This window comes from Teleopsis dalmanni, chromosome 2, assembly GCF_002237135.1.
Source record: "Teleopsis dalmanni isolate 2A chromosome 2, ASM223713v2, whole genome shotgun sequence".
NCBI classification, from domain to species: Eukaryota; Metazoa; Arthropoda; class Insecta; order Diptera; family Diopsidae; genus Teleopsis; species Teleopsis dalmanni.
The window spans coordinates 101,871,151-101,882,617 of NC_051847.1; the positions used below are offsets into that span (position 1 = coordinate 101,871,151).

At 29.6% G+C, this 11,467-nt stretch overlaps 1 protein-coding gene and 1 non-coding gene across 4 annotated transcripts; both read right to left on the reverse strand.

Annotated features, from left to right (window-relative positions):
• Positions 1 to 5,375: 5,375 nt before the first annotated feature.
• LOC119685215 (putative uncharacterized protein DDB_G0277255) lies at positions 5,376 to 8,930 on the reverse strand. Of its 3 annotated transcripts, none has more exons than XM_038099449.1 (3): positions 8,511 to 8,930; positions 6,330 to 6,700; positions 5,376 to 6,268 (listed from the first exon to the last, which is right to left on the reverse strand). In XM_038099449.1, the coding sequence occupies exons 2-3, from the start codon at positions 6,507 to 6,509 to the stop codon at positions 5,462 to 5,464; spliced, it is 987 nt and encodes a 328-aa protein (XP_037955377.1). In that variant the 5' UTR covers positions 6,510 to 6,700; positions 8,511 to 8,930; the 3' UTR covers positions 5,376 to 5,461. The 3 variants fall into 3 exon arrangements, with proteins under 3 accessions (XP_037955377.1, XP_037955376.1, XP_037955378.1); XM_038099448.1 differs by having other exon boundaries at positions 8,486 to 8,930; XM_038099450.1 differs by lacking the exon at positions 8,511 to 8,930 and adding an exon at positions 7,006 to 7,094.
• Positions 8,931 to 9,383: 453 nt separating this feature from the next.
• On the reverse strand, positions 9,384 to 9,528 carry LOC119686576. Its single transcript, XR_005252982.1, has one exon. It is a non-coding gene; the product is annotated as a U4 spliceosomal RNA (small nuclear RNA).
• Between the last annotated feature and the right edge of the window lie 1,939 nt (positions 9,529 to 11,467).

Below are 11,467 nucleotides of genomic sequence, written 5' to 3' on the forward strand. Positions count from 1 at the left end.
GACATTTGGCTAATTTGTATGAAAGTGTCTTCAAAGACCGTCATACATTTGGATCGATCGGTCTTCATGTATGTATCCATGTCTTGAAGACGTCTTCGATGACGGATCGATCCGTTTTCTACTGGGATAAAATGGGCTGAAGGAAATATACCAAGCATTTTCGTATTCGAAGTGATGAAAAATTTGATCCTCAAATCACCAAATTTATAAACATAGCAGAAATTTTAAAAAATGTTCATATGACTGTTACCAGAGCCTTTTTTAAAGATTTTACTCTTATTCAGATGGTCTGGATAATTTTGTTGTTGCCGTCAAGCATCGTAATAAGGTAAAAGTGAAAATTTTGAAAAAGAATCAAAGGCGAGGTGGTAAATAAAGAAATAGGATGGTGAAAAATCAAATTTCTCGATCAATTAAAATTTAATTAAACATCATTAGATAGGCTGAAACAAGGTGTAAAGTGATATAAAACATAAAATTAATTAGAGGATTTGGGACAAGTGCTCCACAAAATCGAGGCTGGTATTAACAATGTATCTTATAAAAGGAAGGGCACCAGCAAGCTGAGTACGATAGTTGCAGAAATCAAAAAGAAAGATGTTCAATTCTAAAAGTTTTGATATTATGTTGCATCTGTGAACATATCTTCAAATACATTGAAAAGCAATCGTCGAATCTAAATCGTCACAAGTGCTATTTACCAATTTATTCGGAGGCAAGTTGGAAGTTAGTAAGTGTAAACGACAAGAAAGAAGCAATTGATGCCTGCACAGCATAGATCTTTGATTTTGTCAGTCATTCAGTGTAATACAAGGAAATGGGTTCCGAAATATGGTCAAATTTTTTATTAAAATTGGAGCATAATATGGCGAAAATGTTCATGTAATTAATATATTGCCTGACTCAACAACAATATCTTGGCGAATTAATGCAATAGCTGAGGAAAAAAAAACACATCAAAAGGGAAAAGCAAAACATCAAAATTGCTGTCGGAGATCCATTAGCAACGAAGAATTACTTGTGAGCAACGTTAAAAATTCATTATAGTAGATTGAATGTTTACACTAAATTGTCTTTACTATTTAATGAATTCGACTTAAAAGATTTGGAACCAATAACTTTTGTTACTTATAAAGACAGCAATATTATAAAGGCTCTTCAAAGAATTTACATAATAAGAGATTTAATTGCGCTAATCACTTACTATCGAATATAAATAATTCCGCCTTCGATGTCACTTCAGAATTAAAAGATATTAAAAGCTGCAAACATATTGTAAAATATTTTAAAAAGGCAAATTTGCGGCATATGTTAAAAACGTCTGTGAAAAGTTATTGCACAACTAGATTGAACTCACAATTTACAATGCTCAAGTTAATAGAAAATAACTGACTGAAGATTAATGAAATCTTGATGAAATCGTCAGTCAGAAGTTTGCTGTTCTCTGGTTGTTCTCTGATTTTGATATTATACCAAAAAAAAATTAGAAGGTTCTGCTTATTAGGTATACGTTAAATTTGGTAATACCAAAGGATAATCAGTGTTTCTAAATCAAATGAAAATGATGCAGCAGCAATTTCTGCCTTTAAAAAGGAAATAATTGAAGGCATACAAGAAAAATTGATGCCAAATTTAATCGTCACCCATAAAGTGGCACCCTTTTTTGTATCCACCAACAAATCACTTCCAGCAGAACGACATGGCAATCATCAAGAAATATTGTGAGCAAGAAATTATCAAGCAGTTAAATCCAACTTCGCAACCTGCTGCCTTATCAACTTTACAGTTAACCTGACAAAATTAAGCTGATGAATCAAGTAATAATAGAATGGAATAAAATGGGTCAGTTAAGTAATGAATATGTGCATATCCAAGAAAAACCAATGAAGGAAAATTGGTTTACTAACCAGAAAAAATAGTAAATATAATTTACACCTAAAAGAACACCTAATTTTATGCATATGAAATATTTTCAAGAACACAAACAAAAAACATGCATTTACAATGCTAACAACAACAACACACACACACCAAAAGCACAAAACTAAAACACACAAATGTTTTGCTTAGCAAACAACAGCGCCCACACAAAATATTTACGATTGCTATAACAGACCGAGTCATTCATTTTCGATGAGTATCTTCATATTCACCTCAGTATATGCTATGACTTATGAGTCGTCTGTTATGTGCGCTACTCTATTTAGAAATATGTATGCATTCTTGTGAAGCATAGAATATGCTATGAATCACTTTTGAGGCGAATGTGAATGCATATAAGTAGTGCGTGAGAAAAACATTCATACGCATTTAGATTTGGGCTTTTATGAGTGTACTCGAGTGTTATAATTATGACTCATTACATTTCTCAGATTTGAGTCTTTAAATATACGAAATTTATATTTTCTATCTGAAAATAAAATTGTCATCGGTACTAAACCTCGAACACCGGTGTATACCGCAACAAAACGGAAAAAAACCAGATCTCGCGTCGAAAGAGAGATAACATATGATTACAGCATTAAAGGCAACACAAATATTAAAATCAAAATTATCAATATACCAACATACGTACGTAATCATTGTAGCATAAAGGTTCTGCAAGTAAAAACAACGCCTAAATCTTGGTTTGACATCAAGATATCAGTTCAGTATATTAAACTATTTTGCGTTATAGCATGATGTTATAGCATTAAGTATAATTTCAAGATATTCAAATTTTGAAGAGAAAAGCGAAACACTGATTTTTATTATCAAGTGGAAAAAATTATCAGCTGTTCAAAAAATTATTAACAAGCTAAAGTTTTCAAAGTCCTTTTTTGTGATTGAAGCTGAAACAGTTTCCAAACTATTTGCCGGAGAAGATTCAAAAGTGATATTGATGATGTAGCTGCTGGTAAGTCCAACTATCAATAACTTTTAAAAATATGCAACACAATTCAAGATTACTCTTCGGTGGTATTCACATAATATGATCCTACAACGTTAAACAATAAACAAAGAAGCCCTTATTATGAATACTTGAAGCAGACTATACAAGACGTGTTGAGTAAGAGCTTAATGCACAATGGTAAAAATCAGGCATAATGGTAAAAATGTAATCGGCTATGGATAAGTTTTTATAATTAAGAAATTGTCAAGTTGGCGAAGTAAGATAAAACAATAATGAATGTCTAATAAAGCCGCATCATTTTATTACAAGACGAAACTTCAAATATGTAATTATTGAACATATGTATTAAGCTGTCCGGTGTATTACGAGTTACCCGACAAATTCAATATTTAGGACGTTCGCGAGTTAGGCTATGTTGCATTCTAAATGAGGGAAATTCTAAGTTGTGCCGATAATGTAGTGATGTGTCGATACGTGTTGATAAATGGTTAAATGTGTGCAGTGCAAAAAATCCCAAAAAACTTCCCATTTGGTTTAACATCAACTTAGCCTAACTCACACACGTCCTTAATATTGATATTAATGTTAATGTTCACATACGTAACAGAAGCAGTGCTTTTATTTTCAGTGAAGCTCTGGTAAATTTGTTCATATATGGTTAGCCATCCACAACCAAACACTGCTGTAATTACGTCAAACACTGAAAATGATTTCAAGTTTAAATGGAATTCATTGAATTTGCCAAAGGCTGAATTGAATTAAAAATTATTATTAATATATAAAATTGTAAACAAAACTTATTGCATTTATGCGATTGTTTGTATAAGGGTTTATATGCTCTTTCTTTTTAATAAAAAGAGTTCTTATAGTTTCGTATGTGTATTTATTAATATATTTTTTTCGAATAAAGTACTCGTGTTGCTGTAAAGCTACGCTGGTGACAAAGGAGCTTTATTAAAACTTAGAGGGATTTTGAATAGCAAAAAAAGAAAAAAGGATAAACACAAAAATTTATTTTAATTTTATTGAAATTTGGCTGACCATACAATGCTGTTTCGAGTATTGCCAAGTATTTTTCCTAAATAAAATTGCCAATGTTTTAGATTTTTTAACTTCTTTATCAATCAGGGCGGGATCCTAAAACCACTAATCTTACAATCATTGAATTAGGATTATTTATAGGTAATTAATACTAAAAACATAATTTGAAAATAATCGTAAATTTTTACAAATAAATTCACAAGAAAAACTAAAACTGTTTTTATTAAAAACTTCATTTAAGCCTTATAATTAACAAAAAATAAACTAAAAACAATCAAGTAGTGATACATTTTACAATTATATTTTGATAACATTAGGTAGAATTTGTAACAAATGTACAAAATTTTCGAAAAATGAAATTTTAGCCAACTTTGCAAATTTCAGTGTTAATTCAAAAAAATTACATTATGAATAATTGTGGCACGAAATTGAAGGCATGTCAATCACGAAGTGCACGGCGCAGATCAAAAAATATTTAACGCATGAAAACAACTGAAGCAACGCATGCTGAATTTGGATCACACAACGATAAAAACATAAGAATGTTAACAAATAATTTGAATGAATAACCTAAGCTTTCTTCAAGCTTCAATGATCGCGTTCACTGAGACAGTGACACTACAAACCACAAAATTCCATATTAATCTTTTGTTTTTATGGACAATCAAGTTTATTCAAACACTTATCGTAATGAAATGAGAGATAAATCTTTACATGAATAAAGAACAGATTTGAAATGTAAGGAAAAATAAAGATGTGAAATTGAAGTGTATCTGCTTGAACCTGTTATCCTGTCAAATGCGTTTTCTATCGAAATCGCTCTATCTATTTAGTTACATTCTTATTGTGTCGTTATTATTTGGATCCAACCAGTTAACGCAGCATTTTCGATAAAAATGTGGCAATATTTTCTTTCTTATGTATGTCGTATATTTATTATTTTCGTAATCGGATATCCTTCCTTATGAAGAGCATAAACAAACACTATTTTTCACATAACTTGTTTATAATATAAAAAAGTTATCTACGAAAAACGAATAAAAAATCATATCACAAAAATTTTTAAATGATTTCCAAAAAAAACTTTTTGGGTCTATATTTACTTATTGTGTGAATTTATCTAGTTATTTCAAAATTTAAAAGAATAATTAAAAGTTTTGTTTCTTCTTTTTAAACTTTAGAAATAAATGTATACAAAAATTTTAATTTGAAAAATATGTTTATGTTGTGTTTCTATATTACATATCAAATCTCGTAAGGTGAACGCAGACTTTATTGGCAATGTGTACATCGGTTATTATTGAAAGTATCCCTTCAGAGATGTAGCTTTGATAAGAGACAACTGGTATACTAAATAATTTGTTTGTATCATAACCATCTGTTTGAAAGGTATGTATATATTTATTTAATTCTTTCCATCAGAAAAACGATGAAATTGGACTCGAAATAATGATTTGATTTTGATATATGCATTTAATAAATATTAAAACTTAGATTAATTTTGACATTTTATGCGACAGCAAATAATTATTGAAATTTATATATACCTTGTCGTCCAACTATTTCAGCGACGTGCTCAGAACTGGGTACTGGAACGCATTCCGTCATATTTTGTGATTTTTTCGATCGATCTTCCAAATTTGGTGCAAAGCAAGAATTTGAATTGTTGCTATTTACAAAATGATTAAGAGAAACTATATTTGACACACTGTTGTTAAATAAATTATTTGTGTGCGTTCCTGTGACTGATGCAGCAGCGGCAGCAACAGCTGCACTAATAACATTTAACGTATTTATATCAAAATCATTTGACTGCTGATCAGATGGCATTATTTGATTTGAACGTAGTTGTGATAGTTGTTGGTAGTTTTGATTGGAGTGTTGCATTGTCTGAAGCTGTGCAGACGTTGCTGATAGCGATGACAAGGGTTCATTTAATCCAACCATTGATAATTCCAAAGCGAGTTGAAGTGTGCGAGGATCCTCAGCAACTGTTTGATTGGTATTATTTGCGATCATATCATTCAATATTTGAGTCGGGCTATGACATATATTGTCATTCACAAGCGATGATGCCAAACTAGCAATTGAAAGTGGCTCTTGTTGTTGCCTACTATCGATAGAATTAGAAGCTATTTGACCATTTGAATCATTACACAGAAGTAATGGTGTTGAAAGTGATTCAACATGTTGATTATAATCTCTAGATGAATGTGATGACAGAGTAGAACGAGTTATATTTGAATTCTTAACTGCAGTTGAACCCATCAATGTTATATTCGATATAGTGTCTTGTGAATTAGCTGATGATATTATTGATTTTGTTGTATTATTCTAAGGAAAAGAAAAAAAGGGAGTTTGCTTTTAAATTTTTATTTACATTAAAAGAAATTACCAGTGTCGGAACAGACATTCCAGAAGTTAACGAAGCTGATGAGATTACCCTCTTTGATGGCTTAGAGTCTGATGAAACTGGGCTTATAACTACAGGAATAGTAGCTTCTGATAGATTTTCATTAATATTTAATTTAGAAGCAAAAACACTAGTTACAGAGTCAGCACCAATGGACATCATAACTTATACTTTAATATACTTTCTGTTTTTTAATTTTACATTTATCTCGTTAAAATAAATGTAGTTCGAACTGGTATTTAGGTTTCTTATAACATCTCAAATGGTGTATTGTCAATCGTAATGCTTCACATGCTTTAGTTTCTGTTGCTTAAATGTTTATTCTGTATTTATTTAATCCATTTGAAAATTCACTAAAAATTAAATTATTTTTATATTAATATATGTTTGTAGAGGTTTTTAGTCAACACGATATTTATAAAATATATTGATGTATTCTTATTGTTTTCAATTTTATATTAACAGTGTTATTTGATTAAAGGAATAATAACTAACTAAGATATTTTCGAACAGCGAACTAACAAAATTTATTCTTTGCCTTTACAAAATTATATTATCTATAATTCAGAAACAATCAGAAAATTAGTTACAATAAAAACTAATAAATAAAAAAGAAAATATTTTCTGCTCGAAACAAGTATAAGAAATTCATTCATACTATAAGCGCCACCAACAATATCTCTTTAGGTATTTGCCGCTTTACCGAAAGGAATTCAATTAACTTTTCAATTTATTTAAAGATTTTGAAATTTTTGACGTTTTATTTACTATTTTACTATTAAATATTCGAGAATAATTATATTTTACAATTATGAACACAATATTTTATTTAACTAGTATTAAAAGCCGCATCAGTAACTGAGTTGTTTAGTGAAAAGATAATTATATTTCAGAGAGATGGGTGTGTACATTAAACCCCCTAACAAAAAAAATAAGGATCTCTGCAACCCCAAAAAATGTCTGGATATTCTTATAAACATTATAGTTATACAATACGAAAATAAAAATGTGTATTTGTAATACATGAATTCTATATATGCGGCAATGGAAAAATGAATATTATTTCAGAACTCCATTCGAGTTTAAGGGTGATTTAAGATGTCAACTTCGTAAGGCAAGCGTGTGTTAGTGCGCCGAAAAACGAAGACAGGTGTGGACATAAAACAAATGTGAATGTACACTCGCTTATAATAGTATACATTTTTCGTTAGCTTGTTCTGGAATTTTTCGCCTTAGAATCTGCAAACAGAAATGTTAATTAACATTTATGCATTTGAACATTATATATGAAAAATTAATAATTAATATTAAAGTAATGAAATTATTTAATAATAAAAACTTTATACATAAATTTACTCAAATTAGATGATACTTTTAAATAAAATATTTTTAGTTGTTTTGTATTTTTTAGATTATTTGTGCAGGCACACGTACATAAGTTATATATATCTCAAAACAATTTTCATATTTTTCTGTTATTGGTGCGTATGTTATAAAATCGTATGCACAAAATTGTTTATTTCGTTTAATTGTTTATTTCTAACTATTAGTTCTGGCTTTAGTATCGATAATTATCTGTATGGGGAAACACTAAATTTTATTAAAAAACAGATTTAAATGAAATTAAAGTTAATAATCTCACCAAATACAAAACTGAGTTTTATTTATTTGCAGTTTACTTCACTTTAATTTGTTTTAAGTACCGAATGATTTCTTGTTACAATTTACAATTCGTTAAGAAAAATATGTATGTTGTATGCGTGGCCGGTGTTCGTTGCAATATTGCAAATTAGCAAAGATGCTGCGCATTCCAAAATGTTGCGATATTTGAAAATACATCTACTCGGTTTGTATATAATTTTGTTACCATTTACATGGGATTTTATCCAATAGCACTAGCCGTATACATATTTTAGTAGTTAAAGTAAACATAAAAAAGCCGCATGACAGAATCATTGTTTTGTTTTTCTTCTTTCATTTTCAAGATAAAAGACAAGAACGAATTATATATTTACTTCAATAAATCCAAGCCACATAAGTATACACCAATACTAAAATACCATGAAGATATCAATATAATTTGTATTAAGTTTTTATTTTAATATTTAATATTCATCACAGAAATTTGGTTTACATACAAATAGTTAGATTTGCAAAAATAACCTTTTTATTCACATAGTACTCTATTACAGTTGCATACAAAACTTTACTAACGCCTAGCGCGCACTACTTTCATTCAATTCAATCAAACTGGCAAAGTATTACATCCAAGAATCTATGCTCATATTGACTAAGTTGCCATTGTTTTCAATTTCCTTATTCTACTTGTTCTGTTGGGATAAAAATTTGTTTTAAAAGTACTCAAATACTCTCACACAAAATTTCCCCTCAGTGATTGCAACATTTCAGGACGAATGAATCGAGTTTAATGTGCACAATTTGTAACGATTACTACCGAAAAGTAATCGAATATTTTTGAATGCACTAACACATTGGAATGGTATGGTCCACTTTTTTAAGAAAGACAACGAATTACATACTTAAATGTAATTAAATCGTTTTTGCAATATATTTTGTTGTTGTATCATTCTCCTCTATGAAATACACTACATATATATTTTAAAATACAGAAAATATTAATTTTCAAAAATTAAAATCATTTTTTTTCAATTTAGTTCAAATTGATACTACGTTATCCATATATTTAGTACCTAATGTTGTTTGACATTTAAAAGAGAAACAAATAATAATTAAGCGTCCTTCCCCAATTTTCTATTATATATTGTAATTAATATCATAAAAGAGCAAAAAGAGATTGAAGCAACATATAAAAATATAAAAACCAAATGATATAACAAATGAAGATTAAAGTAAAAAAAGTGTAAAATATAGAATATATATAAATATGTTGCAAAATTTTCAAATTCTCGCTTTGGTTTTTACCATACAGCAGGAGAGTTAATGAAGTACGGTTACTTGAGTACATGTGATCTTCATTACGTCGATGGTGTCCTATCATATGACTGCTGTGCTGTAACCGTTTCCGTTGTTTAAAAAATTTCTTATTTTTCAAGTTAATTTAATATAATGCAATTTTTCACTTAATTTAATTTTTTTCAAATAGCAATAATGGCACCTCAGTAGAACTTAATTGGTTACGATATTACCTCTGCGCAAAGCTGGTTTTCCAGATAAGCGAAAAAAATTTCTGGATGTGTCTTAAGACACATTTCTGTAATTGCAGATTATGTATTAAATCATATTCCTCTAATGGAGGAATATGTGTAATGCCGGTTTCACATTCTATCCAAACTGAAGTACTTTTTATTTCATCAGACCCCTCGTTAATGTTTCACATTCTATCCAAACTGAAGTACTTTTTATTTCATCAGACCCCTCGTTAATGTAAATGTGTAGGTAAGATGATCAACAAACAGTTTTTATTGATTTTTATCAACGAGAGTTTTGGATTACTCGACCATTGAATGATACTTATGCATTCCGCAAAAAGCAATATGTATTACTAAACGTGTTATTTATGAGCATATTGTTTTTAAAATGCGGTAATTTGAATTAGTTTTAATTTATCCAATAGCAATAGTTCGAGCAAAACAAAATATCCAAATCAACTTCATCCTGTAAATACCTTTTTTAAATTTGCTGCACTTGCGGGAAAAAAACTACCGGTTAGAACTTTTGATGTTTACAGTTGATTGATTCTTTTCTTCTCGTTGCTTGCAGTCACATTTTTTCTCAGTCAGTCAATTCAGTTTCTAATCTCTGTAGATAAATCATTTGGAAGTAGTATTGGATTTTCGAAAAATATTAGAATTACTATACTTATAAGTGATCATAGCTGAAATAAAAACACTTATTGATAATGAAACTACTTTTGGTCCTTTTTCTAAAAACAAAGAAATCAATCAACTCTGTGTATTAGTCGGATATGAGAAGTAAATAGGCTTTCCAGATGAAATTTTGTCATATCCTATGGACTTTGGGATATCCAACACTCCTTAACGTTAGAGATCTGTAAACACGAACAGAACAGGGTGCTGATCAAATGAATAAAAAATAAAGAACAATCCGTGACAGACCTGCTGTATTTAATGTATAAATGTTTTTAGTGTATATTGTGATAAAATAAAATACCTAGTATCAAAACTGGGATAAAATACAAGTTTTGTACACTCGGAAGACGTAATCAATTCTAAACAGGTGCGTCAATACTATATTTTTGTGGTATAAAAATACTTGAACGTAGCAATGCGTATTACAATGCTTGTCACTACAGCATTAAATTATTGAAATAAAACGATTATAATAATCTAGAGTGCCGAAAGCTAACTAGCCCTAGTTATCTTTGTCTTATATTTATTTATTAATGACTCAGTAAGGAGGAGATATGTCGCAATACGCCGGTAACCGTTTACAAACTTTGGCTGGAGATGTACATGATTCGAATGCTCAAGCACATAATTACAGTAAATGCTATACATCAGATTCTGGAATTCATCCAATTGTAAGATCAAAGAGCGCTTGGGTTTCTATTTTAATTAAGATCATTTGCGATTCGATTTTAATAGATGGTGTGAAGATGTTGATATCAAAGACAAATCTTTGAAAGTTTTTAATATCATAGTCCGTGACCAAGTCAGATTTTTTGGCAAAGCAAATCAGTGGGATGAAAAATACAACTATCAATGTTATGGTTAGCTTATTTTAAAGACATCCATTCTAAACTCTTTATCGAACGGGCACTGACATTGTTGTTTAGTTGCGTAAGACCATGAATTATAACCTGTTTTTGCAGCAAAGAAAAATAAAAGTACAACAATTTAAATTGAAAAGAGTGCTTTTAATATTCTGACTGAAGGTATTAACATATAACATATAAATTCTGCTTTCTTCCGCAGAAATTCTATTATTTGGAGCATTTCCGCTCCGTCTACTTCTTATGCGGCTGCAACCTTTTCTTTTTAGTTGCTGGTGTTCCGTTTTTCATTTTTTTCTGAAAATAATTAGAAAATTTTAAATAACCAAAATATGTATAATATTTTAACAAACTTACCTTTCGCCACCAAACTCAAATTTAAAAACGAGAATCAACAAATGTCAAA